The sequence below is a fragment of the Entamoeba dispar genome, genomic scaffold, assembly GCF_000209125.1.
Source record: "Entamoeba dispar SAW760 scf_1105229457967 genomic scaffold, whole genome shotgun sequence".
NCBI classification, from domain to species: domain Eukaryota; phylum Evosea; order Mastigamoebida; family Endamoebidae; genus Entamoeba; species Entamoeba dispar.
In genome coordinates, this window is record NW_001852957.1 from 94,467 (window position 1) to 114,701 (window position 20,235).

At 23.0% G+C, this 20,235-nt stretch overlaps 16 protein-coding genes across 16 annotated transcripts, besides 42 other annotated features; 9 read left to right on the forward strand and 7 right to left on the reverse strand.

Moving 5' to 3' along the window:
* Nucleotides 1–20: part of a sequence feature (AT_rich) that runs on past the window's edge.
* On the reverse strand, nucleotides 5–932 carry EDI_251710 (mitogen-activated protein kinase organizer, putative; the record flags this gene model as incomplete). Its single annotated transcript, XM_001734101.1, has 2 exons — nucleotides 5–416; nucleotides 469–932. 2 exons carry the CDS (start codon nucleotides 930–932, stop codon nucleotides 5–7), a joined length of 876 nt encoding a protein of 291 aa, XP_001734153.1.
* Nucleotides 169–189: a sequence feature (AT_rich).
* Nucleotides 216–281: a sequence feature (AT_rich).
* Nucleotides 418–463: a sequence feature (AT_rich).
* A 23-nt stretch (nucleotides 933–955) lies between the features above and the next one.
* Nucleotides 956–1,010: a sequence feature (AT_rich).
* A 32-nt stretch (nucleotides 1,011–1,042) lies between these two features.
* Nucleotides 1,043–1,732, reverse strand: EDI_251720 (29 kDa ribonucleoprotein B, chloroplast precursor, putative; the record flags this gene model as incomplete). The annotated part of the gene is made up of 1 exon (XM_001734102.1): nucleotides 1,043–1,732. One exon carries the CDS (start codon nucleotides 1,730–1,732, stop codon nucleotides 1,043–1,045), a length of 690 nt encoding a protein of 229 aa, XP_001734154.1.
* Nucleotides 1,733–1,759: 27 nt separating this feature from the next.
* Nucleotides 1,760–1,883: a microsatellite.
* A 191-nt stretch (nucleotides 1,884–2,074) lies between these two features.
* Nucleotides 2,075–2,229: a sequence feature (AT_rich).
* On the reverse strand, nucleotides 2,227–2,637 carry EDI_251730 (uncharacterized protein; the record flags this gene model as incomplete). Its single annotated transcript, XM_001734103.1, has 1 exon — nucleotides 2,227–2,637. The coding sequence occupies one exon, from the start codon at nucleotides 2,635–2,637 to the stop codon at nucleotides 2,227–2,229; it is 411 nt and encodes a 136-aa protein (XP_001734155.1).
* Nucleotides 2,403–2,472: a microsatellite.
* An 85-nt stretch (nucleotides 2,638–2,722) lies between the features above and the next one.
* Nucleotides 2,723–2,753: a sequence feature (AT_rich).
* A 29-nt stretch (nucleotides 2,754–2,782) lies between these two features.
* Nucleotides 2,783–2,859: a microsatellite.
* A 282-nt stretch (nucleotides 2,860–3,141) lies between these two features.
* Nucleotides 3,142–3,228: a sequence feature (AT_rich).
* Nucleotides 3,229–3,234: 6 nt separating this feature from the next.
* Nucleotides 3,235–3,409: a microsatellite.
* EDI_251740 (uncharacterized protein) lies at nucleotides 3,403–4,614 on the reverse strand (the record flags this gene model as incomplete). Its single annotated transcript, XM_001734104.1, has 1 exon — nucleotides 3,403–4,614. The coding sequence occupies one exon, from the start codon at nucleotides 4,612–4,614 to the stop codon at nucleotides 3,403–3,405; it is 1,212 nt and encodes a 403-aa protein (XP_001734156.1).
* Nucleotides 4,615–4,631: 17 nt separating this feature from the next.
* Nucleotides 4,632–4,661: a microsatellite.
* A 4-nt stretch (nucleotides 4,662–4,665) lies between these two features.
* Nucleotides 4,666–4,697: a sequence feature (AT_rich).
* A 595-nt stretch (nucleotides 4,698–5,292) lies between these two features.
* Nucleotides 5,293–5,808, reverse strand: EDI_251750 (uncharacterized protein; the record flags this gene model as incomplete). Its single annotated transcript, XM_001734105.1, has 1 exon — nucleotides 5,293–5,808. The coding sequence occupies one exon, from the start codon at nucleotides 5,806–5,808 to the stop codon at nucleotides 5,293–5,295; it is 516 nt and encodes a 171-aa protein (XP_001734157.1).
* A 68-nt stretch (nucleotides 5,809–5,876) lies between these two features.
* Nucleotides 5,877–7,280, forward strand: EDI_251760 (Ring-infected erythrocyte surface antigen, putative; the record flags this gene model as incomplete). The annotated part of the gene is made up of 1 exon (XM_001734106.1): nucleotides 5,877–7,280. The coding sequence occupies one exon, from the start codon at nucleotides 5,877–5,879 to the stop codon at nucleotides 7,278–7,280; it is 1,404 nt and encodes a 467-aa protein (XP_001734158.1).
* Nucleotides 6,340–6,452: a microsatellite.
* A 28-nt stretch (nucleotides 7,281–7,308) lies between the features above and the next one.
* Nucleotides 7,309–7,392: a sequence feature (AT_rich).
* Nucleotides 7,393–7,466: 74 nt separating this feature from the next.
* Nucleotides 7,467–7,504: a sequence feature (AT_rich).
* A 99-nt stretch (nucleotides 7,505–7,603) lies between these two features.
* Nucleotides 7,604–7,636: a sequence feature (AT_rich).
* Nucleotides 7,637–7,727: 91 nt separating this feature from the next.
* Nucleotides 7,728–7,820: a microsatellite.
* A 7-nt stretch (nucleotides 7,821–7,827) lies between these two features.
* Nucleotides 7,828–7,862: a sequence feature (AT_rich).
* Nucleotides 7,863–8,235: 373 nt separating this feature from the next.
* On the forward strand, nucleotides 8,236–8,739 carry EDI_251770 (transcription factor MYB90, putative; the record flags this gene model as incomplete). The annotated part of the gene is made up of 1 exon (XM_001734107.1): nucleotides 8,236–8,739. The coding sequence occupies one exon, from the start codon at nucleotides 8,236–8,238 to the stop codon at nucleotides 8,737–8,739; it is 504 nt and encodes a 167-aa protein (XP_001734159.1).
* Nucleotides 8,721–8,786: a sequence feature (AT_rich).
* Nucleotides 8,787–8,836: 50 nt separating this feature from the next.
* Nucleotides 8,837–8,889: a sequence feature (AT_rich).
* Nucleotides 8,890–8,892: 3 nt separating this feature from the next.
* Nucleotides 8,893–8,951: a microsatellite.
* A 13-nt stretch (nucleotides 8,952–8,964) lies between these two features.
* EDI_251780 (26S proteasome subunit S9, putative) lies at nucleotides 8,965–10,175 on the forward strand (the record flags this gene model as incomplete). The annotated part of the gene is made up of 2 exons (XM_001734108.1): nucleotides 8,965–10,008; nucleotides 10,062–10,175. 2 exons carry the CDS (start codon nucleotides 8,965–8,967, stop codon nucleotides 10,173–10,175), a joined length of 1,158 nt encoding a protein of 385 aa, XP_001734160.1.
* Nucleotides 10,019–10,060: a sequence feature (AT_rich).
* Nucleotides 10,176–10,543: 368 nt separating the features above from the next.
* Nucleotides 10,544–10,658: a sequence feature (AT_rich).
* Nucleotides 10,659–10,660: 2 nt separating this feature from the next.
* On the reverse strand, nucleotides 10,661–11,645 carry EDI_251790 (syntaxin-3, putative; the record flags this gene model as incomplete). The annotated part of the gene is made up of 4 exons (XM_001734109.1): nucleotides 10,661–10,759; nucleotides 10,819–11,138; nucleotides 11,181–11,589; nucleotides 11,634–11,645. The coding sequence occupies 4 exons, from the start codon at nucleotides 11,643–11,645 to the stop codon at nucleotides 10,661–10,663; spliced, it is 840 nt and encodes a 279-aa protein (XP_001734161.1).
* Nucleotides 10,733–10,838: a sequence feature (AT_rich).
* Nucleotides 11,646–11,708: 63 nt separating the features above from the next.
* Nucleotides 11,709–11,818: a microsatellite.
* Nucleotides 11,819–11,875: 57 nt separating this feature from the next.
* EDI_251800 (uncharacterized protein) lies at nucleotides 11,876–13,678 on the forward strand (the record flags this gene model as incomplete). The annotated part of the gene is made up of 1 exon (XM_001734110.1): nucleotides 11,876–13,678. The coding sequence occupies one exon, from the start codon at nucleotides 11,876–11,878 to the stop codon at nucleotides 13,676–13,678; it is 1,803 nt and encodes a 600-aa protein (XP_001734162.1).
* Nucleotides 13,071–13,093: a sequence feature (AT_rich).
* Nucleotides 13,679–13,710: 32 nt separating the features above from the next.
* Nucleotides 13,711–13,769: a microsatellite.
* Nucleotides 13,770–13,835: 66 nt separating this feature from the next.
* EDI_251810 (vacuolar ATP synthase subunit E, putative) lies at nucleotides 13,836–14,492 on the forward strand (the record flags this gene model as incomplete). The annotated part of the gene is made up of 1 exon (XM_001734111.1): nucleotides 13,836–14,492. The coding sequence occupies one exon, from the start codon at nucleotides 13,836–13,838 to the stop codon at nucleotides 14,490–14,492; it is 657 nt and encodes a 218-aa protein (XP_001734163.1).
* A 17-nt stretch (nucleotides 14,493–14,509) lies between these two features.
* Nucleotides 14,510–14,535: a microsatellite.
* Nucleotides 14,536–14,549: 14 nt separating this feature from the next.
* Nucleotides 14,550–14,601: a sequence feature (AT_rich).
* A 116-nt stretch (nucleotides 14,602–14,717) lies between these two features.
* On the forward strand, nucleotides 14,718–15,374 carry EDI_251820 (vacuolar ATP synthase subunit E, putative; the record flags this gene model as incomplete). Its single annotated transcript, XM_001734112.1, has 1 exon — nucleotides 14,718–15,374. The coding sequence occupies one exon, from the start codon at nucleotides 14,718–14,720 to the stop codon at nucleotides 15,372–15,374; it is 657 nt and encodes a 218-aa protein (XP_001734164.1).
* Nucleotides 15,364–15,488: a sequence feature (AT_rich).
* Nucleotides 15,489–15,747: 259 nt separating this feature from the next.
* Nucleotides 15,748–15,787: a sequence feature (AT_rich).
* A 141-nt stretch (nucleotides 15,788–15,928) lies between these two features.
* On the forward strand, nucleotides 15,929–16,498 carry EDI_251830 (uncharacterized protein; the record flags this gene model as incomplete). Its single annotated transcript, XM_001734113.1, has 1 exon — nucleotides 15,929–16,498. One exon carries the CDS (start codon nucleotides 15,929–15,931, stop codon nucleotides 16,496–16,498), a length of 570 nt encoding a protein of 189 aa, XP_001734165.1.
* Nucleotides 16,166–16,205: a sequence feature (AT_rich).
* Nucleotides 16,499–16,506: 8 nt separating the features above from the next.
* Nucleotides 16,507–16,589: a sequence feature (AT_rich).
* A 508-nt stretch (nucleotides 16,590–17,097) lies between these two features.
* Nucleotides 17,098–17,144: a sequence feature (AT_rich).
* An 84-nt stretch (nucleotides 17,145–17,228) lies between these two features.
* Nucleotides 17,229–17,395: a sequence feature (AT_rich).
* EDI_251840 (uncharacterized protein) lies at nucleotides 17,376–17,811 on the forward strand (the record flags this gene model as incomplete). Its single annotated transcript, XM_001734114.1, has 2 exons — nucleotides 17,376–17,539; nucleotides 17,592–17,811. The coding sequence occupies 2 exons, from the start codon at nucleotides 17,376–17,378 to the stop codon at nucleotides 17,809–17,811; spliced, it is 384 nt and encodes a 127-aa protein (XP_001734166.1).
* Nucleotides 17,784–17,859: a sequence feature (AT_rich).
* EDI_251850 (uncharacterized protein) lies at nucleotides 17,846–18,883 on the reverse strand (the record flags this gene model as incomplete). Its single annotated transcript, XM_001734115.1, has 1 exon — nucleotides 17,846–18,883. One exon carries the CDS (start codon nucleotides 18,881–18,883, stop codon nucleotides 17,846–17,848), a length of 1,038 nt encoding a protein of 345 aa, XP_001734167.1.
* Nucleotides 18,884–19,015: 132 nt separating this feature from the next.
* EDI_251860 (KS1 protein precursor, putative) lies at nucleotides 19,016–20,206 on the forward strand (the record flags this gene model as incomplete). Its single annotated transcript, XM_001734116.1, has 1 exon — nucleotides 19,016–20,206. One exon carries the CDS (start codon nucleotides 19,016–19,018, stop codon nucleotides 20,204–20,206), a length of 1,191 nt encoding a protein of 396 aa, XP_001734168.1.
* Nucleotides 19,649–19,805: a microsatellite.
* Nucleotides 19,815–19,990: a microsatellite.
* Nucleotides 19,993–20,181: a microsatellite.
* Nucleotides 20,197–20,235: part of a sequence feature (AT_rich) that runs on past the window's edge.

The following is a 20,235-nucleotide window of genomic DNA, read 5'->3' on the forward strand; positions in this document are numbered from 1 at the left end:
TTTTTTAATAATCTAATAATCCTATTTTACCATCAAAAGTACCATAAACAATTTGTTGTTTAGTAGGATTCATTGAAATACAATCAATAATTGAATTTGATACTTTTAGATAACTATAATTTTGATTTACAAGATTATATTGATAAATTTTACCAGTTTCATCTCCAGTAAATATTAATTTTTTATTAAGAGATATTCCAGTATTAATTCTAATCTTTTTATTAAAATGATTATTATATGTATGAATTATATTTATATCTTTTCTATTATAAATATTAATTGATGAATCTTCTATACTAGATAATGAAATTGTTGTAGAATTAATAATTGATAATGATGTTAAAGGTTTTTTAATATCATCAGAAATAATTAATCCTTTTCTTAAATCATAAACTCTAATAAATCCATCCATAGATCTTTTTAAATGAATAAAATTCTTTTTTATTTAAAAGAATAAATTTAACAAACGTTGTAAATAATTGATTATCTTCAATACTTATAGAAGTAATAGAATCTTTTGCTTGATTTAATGACATGAGAGGAGTATTTGATTTTGAGATTAAATCCCATAATTTAACTTTCATATCAAATGAACCTGATGCAATAACATTGTATTGATTATTAAATTCAATACAATTAATTCTTGTTTCATGTTGTCCATATTTTCTTAAAATTGAACTTGTCATAACATCAATAGAATAAATACTTGTATCATTTCCACAACAAATTATATTTCCATTATCTCTTGTTATTTTAATATCAAGAACTTCTTTACAAGGAGAAGCATAAGTTTTAATAAGTTTTTGTTTTTCAGTGTTATGTAATCGAATAAGTCTTTCATCACCACCACTAACAATATATTTTCCATTTAATGTAAATTGAGTAACAAAAATACCACCATTATATTGTTTAAATTCAGATATTTTCTTCATATATTTAACACTTTAAAAGAAACTTTTTATTAAATAAAAATTAATAAAAAAAAATTTATTTTTTATTTAACAATTAAACCCTAAAAAAAAGACGAAATAAAATCAAAAATTTAAGCTTTTGTAACTGGAGTTTCTTCTTTTTGCTCTTGTTTCTTATAAGCTTTGAAAACTCCAATAACTCTTTCTTTTTGAGTACTTCCGTTCAACTTTTCAACTGCAGCTTTTTGATCTTCACCAGATTTAACTTCAACAAATCCATATCCCTTTGATCTAACATTTCCTCTATGATTATAAGTAACAACTTTAGCATTAATAACATTAAATTCTTTGAAAATTTCTTTAAGATCTTCATCCTTAATAGCATATGCAAGATTCTTAACAAAGATAAGATTGTCTGAGAATTCTGTTGGTACTTCTTTCTTTTCTTTCTTATTAATTCTACTTCCATTAGTCTTCTTTCCAAAATGTTTTCTATTGAATCTTCTTGGTCCAAATCTTCTTGGTCTATATCCTCTTGGTCCTGTAGTAGTCTTCTTTTCTCCTTCAGTAACTGCTTTTCTTTCTTTTGGTGGTCTAGCAATTTCAACTTTAAGTTTTCTTCCTTCAAATTCAACTCCATTAGCAGCTACAGCCTTCTTAGCATCTTCTTCAGTTTCATATTCAACAAAAGCAAATCCTCTTGAGTATCCTCTGAAGACCATAAGTTTAGCTTCTTTGATCTTACCAAATGACTCAAAATGAGTCTTAAGATTCTCTTCAGTAGTCTTGTAGCTGAGGTTTCCAATGTATAACTTAGTCATTACTTAGGTTTCAGTTTGATTTTGTAGATTTCCCTCTTTTTTTCTTTCTTTTATATAGTTTTTTCTTCTTATCTTCTAGTTTCTTTTTTTTTTACTATATCTTCTAATTATTTTATTAATTTATTATAGTTTTTATTTAATTCTATTCTGTGAAGAATATTATCCTTTGAGTCTTGAGTCAAAAAGATTGTTCATATAGCCAATGACATCAATTATATTTCTATTTCTTCAAAACGAAGAAATGATTATATCAGTCTCGTCATCAGTTTTAATCATAACATTATTTTCTTTCTTTAAATCTTCATACATGATATATAGATATAATAAGATTAATTATGGGTCTATTAATTAACTTTTTTTTTTTATTAAAATCTATATTTAATTTTTGTTTTTTTATTATTAAAAAATTAAAATGAAATAGAATTATTAAACAATACAAAATGAATTTCTTGAATTGAATTTTAATGTTGAAAAATGTAAAATAAATTTATTATTTACATTGAAAGAAATGGATATGGATACAAACAATCTTTATTATTAAGATTAATCCATTGTCTAATTCGAATATATTTATGAACTGGAAACATATGATTAATTTTAGAAATATTATCGTGTGTTAATGGTATTTTATTATTCCTTAATACACTACAATTTTCTAATGAACTCATAATTGTTGTCTTTTGTTTTTTCTTTGGTTTCTTTTCTAAGTTTTTATATTTTTTTTTTGTAACTTTTTCTTTAATTATCCCATCAACTTTCTCTTGTTTTGTTACTTTATTAGTTGTATTTGAATCAAATGATCTAAATACAATACCTTTATTATTACTTTCTTCTTCTTCTGTGACAATATCAGGTTGTTCTAAACGAAGTGGTTGAATAGGGAGAATTGTTTGTCCAAATTCCATATGATATTAATTAAAAATTAGTTCATTAATTTAAAGAAGAAGTTTATAATCCCACTTTGATTCAGTTTTTTATTTGTCATTCCTCATTATATTAAATAATTATTATTATTTATTTACTTTAATGAGGAAAAACTATTTACTGTTCTTTTATATTTTATACTTTTTTTGATTTTTGATTTTTATTATAATTTAATTTCTACTATTTAGTTTTTTAGTCTTATTATGTTTTAGTGTTCTTTTCCTTTAAAAACTTTCTATTTCTTAATGAATGATGAATTTTTTTTGTCATAGTATTAATGTTTATTGATTTTTACAAAAATTTGTTATTTATACACAACAAAATTGTTAGCTTAACGCTTAACTAATAATTAAAAATCAAGATTTGTGAAAATATACAACAAATAAAATTGATATGAGATTAAGTTATTGATATTCATTAAAGAGAAATTATAAAGTATCAATTTAATCAATAATAAAGATAAAATGTGAAAGTATTTAAAGAAGAAATTAATAATATAAAAAAGATTTTAAGAAATATATAATAATATTTTATTAAATATAATAAAGTTATTATAGAATTATTGAATTATAGAAATGATAAAAATAAAAAATAAAAAGTAAATTAAATGATTTTAGGATAATAAATGATACAAAAATTAATTCAAAAGAAAAGAAAAAAATTAAAATATTAAAAATAATTTTTATTTTTTTAATAATATTAATTTTAATATTTAAAATAAAATTATAAAAAGAAGAAAAATATAATTAATAAGTTTTTTTATCAATTTCATTAAAACTAACTTTTATTGCATTTAATTCATTTGGACTTTGAGAACAATAATAACATTCATTTTCATTTTCTGGAACAACAATTGTATTATCTATTCCTTCTAAATAATTTATTTTTTCCATATTAATGCATTTTAATAATTGTTCATTAACATTACTTACCCATAATTTATTTGGTTCAACCATTAATGTATCATAATCTATTCTTAATCTCATTAAATCTGTTTTTCTTCCTTCCATTAGAAAAATTGAACTTAATCCTTCCATTCCTGCAAGATTTTCTGTTTCAGAACGTTCAAGGTATTCTGGAGTAATATCCCAACAAGCTAATTCTACCATTACAAATCCTTTATTTACAGTTACTACAATATTTACTTTTTTTAATTGACATTCATCACAAATTATTGGTGTATTATGTAATGTATTTTTAATATTATCATAATTTTGTTTACCAATAACTACTGATGATGCAGTTAATGCATTAAGTTGTGAAATAGTTAAATAAATTTGAGATACTGTAGTTTTTCTTGCCATAGTTTCACTTGATAATGCTAATGAAACAAGACGAACTACTGGATCAATATCACTTGGTAATGTTGATGCAATAGTAATATAATTTTCTTTATTCACATATAATGCTGCTCCAAGTAGTGAATTATCAAGTACACGTTTACTAATATATCTCATTGAATTAGTAAATGATGCTATTGTTGGTGAACGATATGGAATTCTAGGATTAAAGAGAGGATGTGTTGGTGAAAGAATAGATGTACATGATGAGATATGAGAAGAAATTGAATGAATAATAGGAAGAAATGTAGGATTGTTTAAGAGTGAAGCAGCTCTTATTTTTGCTACTTTACCAGGATCTTCACATTCGCATTCTGTTATTGGTTTAAGTGATTTATAACAACCATATCTCATTGTTATTGATTCTTTTAATATTGTTAATACATCTGGTATAATTTCTAATGGTCCACATGCACCAATCATTAATCCACCATCAAGAGAAGTAAAAATACAATCTGTTTTTAAACCTTGTTTATTTCTTAATCTTAATGAACAAACTTCTTCTCCAATAACTCCTTTCATTGTTTCATACATAGTACAACCTCCTTGTAATATTGGATTTGATCCAAAAATAAGGTGTTGTAATTCACAATCATAAGCTGCAAATTCTATTTGCATTTATCAATTATTTAATATTTCTTTCTTTCTTTCTTTTTTTTTTTTTTATTGTTTAAAATATTATTTTTTATATTTAAAATAAACTTAGAAAATGATTTATTACTTGTTGATTATGATTACTTTTTTATTCTTTTTATTCTCTTGTATTTCAGCAAGTATTCCTTTATCATTAGTTGATGGAAAATGGACAATTAGTGGAATGAAAGTTCAAAAAGAAACAGGAAGTACAATTCATCGTTTTGAACCAATGGATATTATTGCTATTTCAAATGAAAATAGAATGAATATTACAAATGAAAATACTTGTTCAAAATATTATTTATTTGCTATTAACTCTACATCCTTTTTATTTGAAAGTGATGGTCCTTCATTTGATTCAAAATATTTTGAATATCCTTTTATTTTTTCTATCTTTCCTTATAATAATATTTTTTTCTCTTCTTTTCAAGGTTGGAATCATACTTGGATTGATATTGTATTAACTAATCAACTAACAACAATCACTTTATCTGCTTATACAAATACTTCAATTACTTTATTAGTTGCAACAAAAAATATAGTTGATGAACGTTCATTCTTTAAAAGATATTATTTGTTGTTTTTAGTATCATTTTATCTTCTTGCATTTATTATTCCTAATTATTTAGCTTCTTCATGTAAAAAATAATTCAATTAATCTTATTTTATTCCTGTTTTCTTATATTGTTCTATAATCATTTGTCTTCTTTCTTCAGGGTTATTAGGAAGTGATGAAGGTGTTTCTGATAGTTTATGTCCAAAAGATGGAATTTGAGAGGTAGAATGGGTGATTTGCGTACTTTGTTGAGTTTGAGGACCTATTCCAAAGAATTTCTCAAATTGATTTCCATACCAAGCCATTCTGTTAATCCATGTTGGAATGGGATGTTGTACTAATTTTAGGCAAAGTGTATTTGAAAAACAATTACAATTTTTATTATACAAATTATATGTTCCAGGTGCAAATTCTGAACGAAGTGAATCAACTATATACTGCAAATCCTTATAATTTCCTCTAAATATTCCCATATTAATTGATGTTCTAAATGGTGCTTCTACATCTTTAGGACGTGTATCAAATATTCCACCATCACAAAATGAGTATTCTCTACCAAAGATACAAACACCAGTGTGGTAAGCTCCCATACCGATAGGATAGAGGTATGTATTATCCATTAAGTCATAAATATGAAGAATAACTTCTTCACCCTTTGAAATTTGTTTCATTGAACTAGAAAATCAAGATGAAGATCACACGATATGATTATCATGGAGGAATTGTCATTGAAAAAGGAAGAAGAGAATATTGGAGAATTGTCAATAATAAAGTTAGAATTTGGGATAGAAGTGGAAAAATAGAAGAATTATCAGGAAATGAAATACATAAAATTGGAATAAGTAAAAGTAATGAGAAGAAAATTATATTGTTAACACAAAGTGGATTAAGAGAAATTGAGTGCCAAAATAAACAAGATAGAGATTTATGGTTATCAACAATTGAAACTATTAGAAGGTTATGTATTCAATCTACTGAAAAATATATTTCAAAGGATCTTAAAACAAAAACAGAGAATACATTACAAGAAAAACAAAACGAAATACCACTAATTAATGTCAATGAAGAAAAGATAGAAGGATATAGTACAAAATTATTAATTGACAAAGAAAATGATGAAATGACTGATGTATTAACATTAATTGAAGATGAAGAAAAGAAGAAACAGATAGAAGAGGAAACTGATAAAGATGAAAAGAAAATCAAAGAAATTGTATTTCAAAGAAAACAACAAAGAGAAGAAGAAATGAGAAAATGGAAAGAACTTCAACAACATTCTAAAAATAAAGATATTACACAACCATCAAATGAAAATAAATCAATAACTGAAGTGGTAAAAAATGAAGTAGTTGATGATGTTTTGAAAAAGGCAATTGATTTGGCATCTGAAATTATTGGAGAAAATGAAGACATTGAAAAGTTAAAAATTGAAGAAGAAGACAAACAAGAAACTAATTCTCAAATCAATACAGAAACAAAAGACAAACAAATTCAGGACATTTTAAAGAATAAATTTGAAGAAAAAGACAAGTACCATTCATCAGAAGAATTAACAATTAAAGAAGAAATAGAAGAAATACTTCATACACAATCTATAAGCAATAAAGAAATTAAAACTGATGATAATCATCAACAAAAAACAAAAATACAAAAAGAAATATCAAATAGTATTGAAGAAAATGAGAATGAACCAAAAATTCTATTTGAAAAAGAAGAAATACAGAAAGAAAACACAGAAAATCAAGAACAAGAATCATCAGATATTTCATTAGAATTTTCAGATGAAGATGTTGACGAAGAAGTATTTACTGAAAAAAATAAAGAACAACCAGTTGAAATGAATTTAATGGATTTTTTAGGTACAGAATCAATAACAGAAGAAATTGATGAAACATCAGAATCAGAAAATCATGATGAATTTAAAGGGTTAGATTTTGATGAAATGATGAAACAATTAGATATTCCAACTGATTCAAATGTTCAAGAGATAAAAGAAGAACAAAAAATTGAAGAAGATAACGATAAAACAGATGAAGAAATTGAATTTGAAATTGAAGAAGATAATTCTGAGATTGAAATAAATAAAGAGTAAGTTTATAAAATAGAGAGGAAGATTTATCTAAAAATAATAGAATATATATTTTCTGTTTTTATGTTCTTATTTTCATTAAATAATTACTAAATATTCTTTTATATCAAAATAACAACTCAATTTATATTTTTGTTAGACTATTATATCAAATTGTTTGTAAATGGTCTTGAGATTTTTGAGTAAAACATTTATTGATATTATTTTGATATATAATTTATATTTAAGAATCTTTATCATTCTTTTTTTACATATTATTAAGTCTGAAACAATAAAATACAGAATCTTTTTTAGAACTTAAAAAGGATATGAATTTGACTAATTAGATAAATAGAATTAATTAAAAAAAATATTTTATTGTATCAAAAATGTTCAAATAAATGATTCTATTACTAATAAAAAAAACATAATTATTGTTGAGTACTAAAACAAAACAATGAATATCTTTTTAACAACAAAATAAACTAAAGAAAGAGAGTAAAGAAAAAAGAAGAAAGTTGAAAAAAGAAAAAATAATTTGGAAATATTCAAAAAAAAAAAAAAGTTTTTCATAAAAATCATTTTATTTTATTATGTTATTAAAAACACAAAATGAAAACATAGAAAAGAAAAATTTTTCTGATTGCGCAATCAAAAAATACAAAAATAGTGTGCAGAACTTGAAAAGACTAAGAAAATGGTTGGACAAAATTACTCTAATCAAGAAGAGTTTAAGAAAATGTTCAATTGCGTGGACATTAAAAAAATGATGAAGTTGAAAGAAAAAATGAAAAAGATAAGACAATAAGAAGTATGAGATAAATCGGGAAAAAGATAAAAAGAAAAAAAAGACATAATACTCATTGAAAGGTTATCAAGACCATTTAACTTCATATAGAATATAAAGCAGTGTTTTGGTAAATTATCGGGATAATATAAATCAAAGACAGAAAGAACTTAAAAAAAAAAGAAATTAAATATGACTATGGATGATATTTCATCATCAGATAGTTGTTTTCAAGAAAGACGTAAGAAATCAGTTATTCCATGGACATCAAATGATGATGAAAAATTATTAAATGCTATTAAAAAATATGGAAAAGAAAATTGGAAATCAGTTTCAGATTGTTTACCTAATAAAACAAGGAAACAATGTAGAGAAAGATATTATAATTGTCTTAGTGATGATATTGCTAAAAAACCATGGTCAAAAGAAGAAGACCAAATGTTAATAGATTTACAAAAAATATTAGGAAATAAATGGACAGAAATGAGTAAATCATTTCAAGGAAGAACACCAAATTCATTAAAGAATAGGTTCTTTTCTCATTTACACCCAGAATATAGAAAAAAATTAAGAGAAAATAAAATTAATAGAACTCCAGATGATAAAAGTGAAAAGAACGAAACGAAACCCCCAAAAAGTCCTTCTCAAAAATCAGCATTTATACGTGTTAAATCATCAAAATATGAAATAATATAATCTGTAATTATTTGATATTTGTTTATTATTCTTATTTTTTTATAAAAGAAAATACTCTGATTTATACTTGAATCCAATCTAAACTCACTAAACTCCCAAAAAATTATTAATTTTTATTTATTATAAGAAATATTTTATTGTTATAAATAACATAAATAAAAAAATAAAAAATAAAAAAAAAAGATAAAAACTTAAAAAAAAATAAAAAAAAACTTCAATAATAATATGAGTGAAATAGTTACATCTATTAAACAATATTCCAGTAATAATGATATTAATGGATTAAATAATTATGTTCAAAAAATTTGTGGTGATAAAACAATGAGTAAAGCAAAAATAGTTAAAAATTTACTTGAAATTCTTGATACACTTTCTGGAATACCAAATTCATCTCATTTACTTATTTCTATTTGTGAACAAACAATTGAATGGGCTAAAAGTTCAAATAGAAGTTATTTAAAACAAAAGTTAGAACAAAGACTTGCTCAATATTATTATGAAAATGGACAATGTAGTAAAGCATTAACATTAATTACTGAATTATTAAAAAATGCAAAAAGAATGGATGATAAAGTTCTTGCTGTTGAATTACAATTATTAGAAGCTAAAGTTCATAGAAAAGTAAAAAATTTAACTAAAGCACGTGGTGCTATGACTGGAGCACGTGTTGATGCTAATTCAATTTATATTAATCCAATACTTCAAGGAGAATTAGATATTTATAGTGGATTTATTAATGGAGAAGAACATGATTATATTACTGCAGCAAGTTATTTCTATGAAGCATTTGAAAATTATCATTCATTATCATTAAAAACACAAACAATTTCATCACTTAAATATCTTATTTTAATGAAATTAATGCAACAAAAAATTAATGAAATTGATTTTGTTCTTTCAAGTAAAAATGCTATTGGATATTCTGATGATATTGAAATTATTTCTATTAAAGAAGTATCTAAAGCATTTAATGCTCGTAGTATAGAAATGTATAATGAAATATCAAAGAAATTTAATAATCAATTATTTGGAGATGAATTTGTTAAAGAAAATCTTACTATTCTTTATGATGCATTAGTTCAAGAAAATATTGCTCGTGTACTTGAACCTTATTCTTCAATTGAATTATCACATATTTCTAAATTAGTTGGAATGGAAGTTCATACTGTAGAAAAAGTTATTAGTATTATGATTCTTGAAGAAAAGATTAATGGTATCATTGATCAAAATAATGGTATTCTTATACTTTATGATGATGTTAAATCAAATGTTTGTTTTGTTTTTTTTTTATTTAATTAATTAAATAATATTTACATTTATAGAAAATACTTTCTAATGGTATTACTCTTATTGAAGAATTAAGTAAAGCTATTGATTCTCTTAATGACAAAGCAATTAAAGTGATTCAAGAAACTACTCTTTCAACTCAGCTTTAAGTCATTATTTTTTTTGTTATTTTAGTGGTTTTTTATATTTCTTTAAAGGATAAAATAGAATAAGTAATAATAAAAGAAAAAAACAAAATATAGTAAATAACCCTTTAGGGTACTCTGAAAAAAAAAATAAGTACTTAAAATTAAGTCGTTAAGAGTTAAGAATGGGAAAAGTTCACGGAGGTTTAACAAGAGCTGGTAAAGTTAGAAATCAAACTAAGAAACCAGAAAAAGTAGATACTGGAAAGAAGAAATTCCCATCAGGAAGAGCTTATCTTAGATATCTTTATAGTAAGAGAATGGTTATGTTGAACGGTGATAACAAGAAGTATAAGTTCAACCCACAAAGAATTAACTAATGAAACTTTTGGATATTTTTAAATTAATTTTAGGTTATTTTATTTATTATATTAATATAAAATAATATTTTCATTACATTTAAAAATGAAATTAATTCATTTGATAAATAAATTAATTTTAATTAAACGTTAGTTTTTTTTCATTAGATAGATTCCTACTGGAATTCCAATAATACAAAGAATTAAAATAAGAATAATCACAATAAAAATTATGAAAATAACTATTTTCTATTAATTTTTTTTTTAAATATTTATTCTTAAATAATTTTTCTTAAATAATAACAAACTATTACTAATTTTTTTTTAAGATGATAAGTTCTTTGTAATTCTTCATTTATTTGTTTAGTATATTCTTTTATTAAATTACAATTATCTTCTATTGAATTAACTAATTCACCTTGTGTTTCAATTAATACAGCTAGACTGATAAACATTTCATTAATTTCTTCTATTGCATCATTAATTGATAATAATTCTCTATGTCGTTCTTCTAAAAAGTTAAGTATTATTTTATCTTCTTTTTGTTGTAATTGTTGAGTAAGAGTATTATCAATATTTTTCTTTTCAATATTTTCTTCAATCATATTATCGTTGAGAGATGGATTATCTATAATTAAGTATTATGCTTAAAATAATGAGAAAAACAAACAAATTTTCATTTTTCTAATAACTTTCATTTTAAGTGATGATTTTATATCTAATTGAATAATTTGGTATTGTCTCATCAAAGAAACAAATTGGATAGTTAATGAATTTAAATGATTTCTTTTAATTCTATCTATTGTTTCATTTGATAATTTTTTTATTGAAAGATCATTTATCTTTTTTATTTCTTTAATTTCATTTTCAAATTTCATTGACTCTTTACATAATTTATTAATAAGTTGTTTGATACTATTTTGATCAGAATCTTCTTCAGTATCATCAAGTTGAATAATCATTAACTTTTCATTTAATATATTAATATCTGTACGTATATGGAATAATTGAACTCTAAGTTGATGGATATTATTTAGAAATTGTTGAAGTTCATTAGGTAATTCTGTTTTAATAATTATCTAGTTGTTATTAATGTTCAGATAAAAAAATAAATTCTTCAAACATTATTTGTCATAAATCAAATTAATACCAAAACTTTTGTTTATCTTTTCTTGTCTTTTCATTTCTAATCATTATTTTAATCTGTTAATAATTTAAATAATTTTTCATCTATTTAAGAATTAGTTTTCTTATTGAACTAATGGATATAATCAATGAATCAATTATCAAGTTATTTAATTATTAAATATCGTGTAATTCTAAAAACAAAAATGGATCTAGAAAAAAAGTAAAAATATTACAACAATGAAATCATTTTCAAATGAAACAGAAAGATTTAATTTTTTAATAGATTCATTCAAACCTGATAGAATGGATCCATACGATGAAGCAGTTGCAAAAAATGAACTTGGTAAATGGTTTAAAATCAAAATTCTAACATTTAAAGATGGAGGTAATATATCATTAGATCGTTCATTGTTAGCTAAAATCTTAAGAGAACGAACAGAGATAATGGGAACTAGTATTGATACTACTTTAGCAGATAAATTATTGAAAGCATCAACTGCATTATATAAATTTGAAGAAGACAAAGAAAGAAATGAATATATTAATGATGTTTTAACTATTAAAAAATGGTATGAAGATTATCTTGATGAACCTGATAATCATTTAATTGGACTAAAAGTAAAAGATGAAATAATTTCTATTTTAGAGAAATACAATCAAATACACAATATTTTTGAACAACTTGCAGATAATAATATTAAATATACACAAAGAGGAAGAATTCAAATGAATTCATATGAATCATGGAGAATTATGAGAAAAGGATCAATTATTATTTTAAAAGAACAACAAATATTTGGAAGAGTTTGTAAAGATTTTAGAATTATTAATGAAAATACTAGGATTCAAGTATATGTATCTCAAGAAGATAATAATTGTATTGAAGTTTATATCAAAGATATTTTTCTTATGCCAACTGAATCAGTTAATCCATCTAAATATCCATCTAATAATTGTGGAATATTAGTTCAAGACATTGAAAAAAAAATAGGTAATGAAGTTATTAATTCATTTGAATTAGTTTTAATAGAAGGATTAAAGAAAAATTTTGATATTGATATTCCAAAGAATGAAACACTTACTAGAATTAATTTAACTAGAATTTCACAATCATATAATACATTTATAAATCTTTCAAGAGAACAAAAAGATAATTTTATAAAAGAATATGGAAAAATATTAAAACAAAAAATATCTGAACAATATATGAAATTTGGAATAGATAAAAAACATAATTATTATCCAAGTTGGAAAATGGATAGAATAGGTATTTCAATTGATGAATATAAATGGGTTCATCAAAAATTAGATGAATTAAAATTAGATTTACAAGGAATAAATACAGAAATTGAAAAACAACCAATATCATTATTACAACAATCATCAATAGATTCTTTTAGTGAAAAAAGAGATAATTCTATCAAAGAAGCACTTATAAATTATTTAAAAAAATTTGGATTTATTCCTAATAGTTTTGATGATCAAGTTGCTATGAAATGTCCTAAATCAATTGAAACAATTTATAGTAATAAAATAATTTTAGATAAATTTGCATTCTGTTTATATGAAGAACCTAGTTTTAAAGAATTCTTGAAAGAACAAATTGAGAAAGTTAAAAATTTTAATGAAAGTTATATAAAGAAATTAGGTGTTGTTTTAAATGAATTACTTAATCATAATATTAATATTCCAGATAATTATGAAACTCTTATAAAACAAGCAAATGATTTTGCTATTCAAAATCCATTAGATCCTAATTCTAAAGGATTTATTCGTATTATTGAAGTTTATAATAAGATTTGTTATGAAGAAACAAACCAAGATACTCCATTACATAAAACAAAATATGGAAAAATAGTAATGAATGTATTATATTCATTACAAAATGAATTTGATTCTATCTATAATATGTGGGGAAATGATGCATTCTTTAAATTTCATAATAATTCTATTTATGAAGAAAAGAATGAACAAGACAGTTGTGCATGGATGCAAAGCATTCAACAACAATTAAAGATATATTGTCAAGATGGTTTTTAATTGATAATTTTTTGAAAAAGAAAGGTTATTCAAAGATAAAATAAAACATAAAAAAATAATAATAAAATAATAATTAAAAAATAAAAAATAATTTTATTTTCTTTTGATATAAACAAAAACAAATTAAACTTAGGAAAAAACTTAAAAATGATAAGAGATGTCAGTTGAAAGAAAGGAAGCTCAGTTGAAAAAACAAATTGAATACATTCACCAATCTGCAGAATCAAAGAGAGATGAAATTATATCAAATGCTAATCAAGAAAGTGAAAAAGAAAAAAATACTATAATTGAAAAAGAAAAAGTAAAGATAGATTTAGAATTTAATAAAAAACTTAAAGAAACAGAAACAAAAAAGAAAATCTCACATTCACAAGAACTTTCTGCTGCTAGACTTCAATTATTAAAAGCAGAAGATATTCATATTCAATCATTACTGACAGAAGTACGTGATAAATTAATAAAATCAACACAAGAAAGTAATTATCCTGAAATACTTATAAAATTAATTCAAGAAGGAATTAAAAAATTACAAGATAATAACATCACAATTCGTTGTGTTGAACGTGATATTAAATTAGTTGAAAAGGCTATTAAACAAATAAATAAAGAATATCCAAAAATTAAAATTGATATTGATACTATGTTTTATTTAGAAGAATCTGTTATTGGTGGTGTTACTATTGCATCATTAGGTGATAGAATTATTTGTAATAATACATTAGAACATCGTATGAATCAAGCATTAGCTATAGCACTTCCATTAATAAGAAAGATTCTTTTCCCTTCACTTAAGACCCAAACTCCCATTCAATAAATACTTTTTCTTATTTCTTTTATTTTTATTTTTATTTTTTTTTGTAAAAGGAATAAGTTTAAAAATTATAAAAAAGTAATAAAAAATTAAAAAAAAAAATAGTAATTATGGTTTTTGAAATCAATTTTTGTTTAGAAAAGTAGTATTGAATAAAAGTACAAAAAAAAAAACAAGGTATCAAAAGGAATAAACAAAAAATACTAGAAAATATTAAATAAAAATTACATGACTGATACTCAAGTCTCAAGACAACTCCAACAAATGATTAAATTTATTGAGTTTGAAGCAAAAACAAAAGAACAAGAAATTCGAACAAATGCTGAACAAGAGTGTGAAAGAGAAAAAGCAACATATATTGAAAAAGAAAGAAATAAGTTAGAAGCTGATTATCAACGAAGAGTAAAAGAGGCTGAAGTTAAAAAGAAAATTACTTTTTCACAAGAATTATCAGAATCAAGACTTCAATTACTTGAAGCAGAAGATAAACATATTCAAACATTAATGGAGAGTGTTAGAAATAAATTAACTGAATCAGTTAAAAATGATACATATCAAGAATTATTAATTAAATTAATTCAAGAAGGAATTAAAAAAGTTGAAGATAATGAAGTTACTATTAGATGTTTAAAAGTTGAATTAGATAAAGTTAAAAAAGCTATTGAAATTGTTAAGAAAATGGATTCTTCTTTAAAAATTCAAGTTGATGATAAAAATTTCTTAGAACCAACTGTTATTGGTGGTGTTTCAGTTGTTTCTTATGGTGATAAGATTGTTTGTAATAACACTTTAGAATATCGTATGAATGCTGCTTTAACTGTTGCTCTTCCACTAATAAGAAAAACTGTTTTTCCTTCTTTGAAAAACCAAACTCAAAAAAATTAAATACAATTTTTTATTTATTTATTTTTTTGTATTTTAAAAAAATGTTATTTAAAAAATGTTATTTAAAAAAATTGTTATTTAAAAATTCAAAAAATGTAATAATAAAAATATTAACATGTACAATTTTTGTATTTAATTTGTAAAGCTAACAAACTCTTTTTCAAAGGATTATCCTAAATAAGAATCAAAAAGAATGTTTATAAATAATAATATGCAGTATATTGATATGTTATTTTGTAAAAGATTCAAAAAGTGAAATAAATCTAATGTCTTAACTCATCAAAATTAATCAATTATTAATCATTAATTCTTAAAAACAATAAAATATTCATTTTGTGAACAAATAAAAGAATGTTTTGATACTCTATTCTTCTTATTAAAAATTAAATTTTTTGATTATTTATGATTAATAACATTTACTTAAGTTCTTTTTAAAGTGAAGAAGATATCATAGAACTAGAAGGAAGATAATTAATAATTTACCCCCTTAATTGTTTAGATCCTAATTATTGTATATAAATAGATAGAACTATTTTATTCAAACTAAACTTAACATGGGAAATAATCAATCTGTCTATTATCCAATATTAAATGAAAAGAATCAAGTTATTAAAATTGAAGATTATATCCTTTTAGCAAATATTAATGATGTTATGAATAGTAAATTTTATAAAACCTATAATATAGGAACTATTATTTCATGTGGATATCAAAAAATAGAATATCTTCCTGTCCATGTAAATTATACTCATTTAAATGCTGATTGTTCTAGTGTTGTTATTTTTGAAAAGTATATTAATATTATTTCTAATTTTATTAAAGATAATAAAAGAAATGAAAAGTCAGTTGTGATTGTATCTACTGATAAATCTTTCCATATAAGTTCTTTAATTCTTGGTTATTTTATGAAAGAATATGAATATTCATTTGAAACAGCACTAAATTCTTTAGAATCAAAAGGATTTTTTGTTCAATTAACTGAGAAAACTACTTCTTTTCTCAAACAATTACAAACAATTTGGATTTCATCAAAAGATCAATTGGAACCATGTTTAATGAATGGATTATCTTATCAAGAAGGAGCTAAACGATTTTCTCCTGTTTATATGAACAGAATGTGTTAATTATACTGTTAATTTTTTTTTAATTTAATTTAATAGAATAAATTTTAAAAAAAGAAGAAACAAAAAGAAATTTTTAACAAAAAATAATTTACACTCTTTAATAGAAAAAAAGAATAGTATTCAAAACTACTTTTTATTTATGAGTAGTTTGAATTAACAGCAACTAGATCAAGAACATTTTCATTTCCTTCAATAATGAAATGAGTCTTAATGAAATCAAATGATCCAGATAAAATAGATTTTACTTCTAAATCACATTCTTCATTTTCCTCAAAATCTTGAGTAAAAAGGTCTTCACGTCTTATATTATAAACAACACTAATAGATTTTGTTTTACCTACTTTTTTTATTCGAACAGGAAAGATAGTACTTGATTCCATAATTCGAATAGGCGATTAATTTTTGTCAGTTCTTCTGATTAAATACAATTCTTTCTTCCATTAAACTGGGTTTTACCAAAATAAATTAAATTAACTCCTGTTTCATTATGAGTTATTTTTAAAAATAGTCCAAGTCTAAAGGGTAAACTTTTTCCTTCTCAAAAATTACTATATTGTTATTTCCTCATTTTGACTTGTCAACTAATTTAAAATGGTCTCTATTTATCTAAATAATTAATACTTTAACTTTATATTTATTAAATATTGAATAGATGTGGATAATACAATATTAGTTTTAAATAAAAAAACAAGTCATTTGGTTGGTTTTATATCTTACCATTAACTAACAGAATAAAAATTATTTAAAAATATTCATTCTAAAAATAAATTATTTCCTTGCTAATATTTTGAAACATCTAAAAATTTTAAAAATAAATTTTTATTTTATTTTTTTAATTTTTTAATTTTTCATAAAATTTTAAACTAAAAAATATAAAATGATTATTTTCATATTTTTCTTCACTATTGCATTTTCACAAGATATTCTTATTAAAGCTGATGTTAATAAATATTTTAGAGCAGTTTTAAATATCCCACCAACATGTACATTAAGAACAGAACCAGGAATTAGTGCATTTATTAATAGTAAATATCCTAATTAGTTTGTATGATTTTAAAAATCAATCAAAAACAAAAATTAACTCATTTAATAGTCCCATGATTATTAAAATTGGTTCAAGTAAAACAACACTTGAATTTTATGATATTACAAATCAAATTTTAGAAGAAATAAATATTGAAGGATTTAAGAAAACACAAATTGAAAATATTCTTGATAAAAGAGGATTTTATTGTGAAGATCCAACATCATTTAATCAACAAGAAATTAGTACAAAAGATTTCTCATTTAATGAATTATTTGAAAAAAAATAAATAAAATAATTGAATTATTATTTTTTTTTTTTAACTAAAATAATTTTTCAATTGCTTCTTGTTGTTGGTTATTAAGAAAATGTGGATAATCAACAACTATATCAACAAATAATTTTCCTTTTGTTTCTTTCATTTTAATTGGCATACCTTCATTTTCTATACTAATAACACTTCCATATGGTGTAATACCTTTTTTCTCTATTTTAACTATATGACCATCAAGATGTTTTATTTCTTTTGTAAATCCAATTAATGATTCTTTTAATGTAATATGTAATGTTGTTCTTAAATCATCCCATCTACGTATAAAATTAGGATTTTCAATTGTATGAATTTTAAAAATAACATCTCCTGTTTTCCAATCTGGTTTTTCATCTCCAAATCCTTCAAATTTAATAATTTCTCCTTCTCTCATTCCTTTATTAATTGTTACTGAAATAGTAGTTTCTCCTTCTTCAACTTTTTTTCCATTACAAACATGACATACTTTTCCATATAATTTTCCTTTTCCTCCACATTTATCACAAGTACTTTGGACTTGTTGAATAAAACCAGGTCCAATTCTTCTTGTTTCCATTTTAATACCACTTCCATGACATACTGGACATTCTTTTACATCATCTGGTGTATCTCCTCCAGTACCATGACAATGATGACATAATTGTCTTTTTCTATGTAATACTTCTATAGTTTTACCTTTATATAAATCTTTTAATGTAACATCTAATACAATTTCAATATTAGGCATTTGATGTTTTTGATGTGGTCTTATATCTCTGAAAAAATTATATGGATCAAATCCACCAAATCCATTTCTTCCATCAGGATTTTTTAAAGCTTCTTCTCCACCTTCATCATATCTTTTTCTTTGGTTTTCATCTGAAAGAACTTCATATGCTTTGTTAATTTGTTCATATTTTTTTTTATCTCCAGTTGGTTTATCAGGATGATATTTTAATGATAATGTACGATATGCTTTCTTTAATTCAGATTGTGTTGCTTGTTTTGAAACACCAAGGATTTGATAATAGTCAATGGCTGAAGCAAGCACAATGAGTAAGTAAAAGAGCATTAAAATCAAAGTTCTGTACTTGTTTTAATAAAGACATTAGTTCTGTTTTCAGGGTTTTATGATTTAAGGAAAAGATATTAATTTTTAGAAAAAGAAGAATAATGAATATAAAATAGAACTAGTAAGCCAATTATGAGTGTTGAAATTCCTGATATTCCTTATGTAAATAATGAAGTAGATCTTGATAGAATGGTTAAACCATTACAACTTTGGATGAGACAAATGAATAAAAAGAAATGGCAATTTGAAGCATCCCCAGATGGTGTATTACAATATAGTGTTTTACCAAATGAAAATAATCAACGATTTGCCCGTTATGTAATTTTTATAAAAAAACCAAAAAGATTTGTTGTTGAGTCTCTTTTTGATATTCCTCTTATGAAATCATTAGAACCAAATATTACTGAAATGAAAACATTACTTCAAAGTGATGATTCTTATTTAAATTATGAAATTCAACAACTTCCTTATGGAAGTTTAATTACACCTCGTGATTTTTTATTTGTTCAAACAAATTATAAATTTGAAGGAGATCAATACATTGTTATTTCTAGTGTAAATAGTGAAAAACAAAATACTTACAATGAAAAGTTAGTGAGGGGTTATAAAAAAATAGGAATTAGAGTATATGATGAAGTCCCAAATGAATCAACAAATATTGAAGTTATTGTATGTGCTGATCTTAGAGGATGGGTTGTTGGTTATGTAGTTACTAAATTTCTTTATCAACAAGTAGAACCATTCATTTTGTTAAAATATCAACTTGAAAAGGATGAACAAGAAGCAGAAGCAAAACGAAATGCAGAAGAAGAAGAACGAAAAAGGAAAGAGATAGAACAAAAAGCGTTTGAACTTAAACAGCAAGAAGAAGAAAGACTCAAACAAGAAGAGGTTGCACGACTAAAGAGAGAAGAAGAGAAAGTTAAACAGAAAGAAGAATTAGAAAAAAAAAAGAAAGAAGAATTAGAAAAAAAAAAGGAAGAAGAAATTAAGAAGAAGAGTGATACAGAGGATAAGCTAAAGAAACAACAAGAAGAAGAAAAACGTAAAGAGGAAGAAGCAAAGAAAAAGAAAGAGGAAGAAATAAAGAAAAAGAAAGAAGAAGAAATAAAGAAAAAGAAAGAAGAAGAAGAACGAAAGAAGAAAGAGGAAGAGAAGAAAAAAGCAGAAAAAGAGAAAAGAAAAAAACAAGAATTAAAAGAAAAAGAGAAAAGAAAAAAGAAAAGGAAAAAGAAAAGGAAAAAAGAAAAGGAAAAAGAAAAAGAGAAAAAAGAGGAAGAAAAGAAAAAGAAAGAAAAAGAAAAACAGAAAGCAAAAAAATAAATTAATAGTTCAAATCAAAATAATATTTA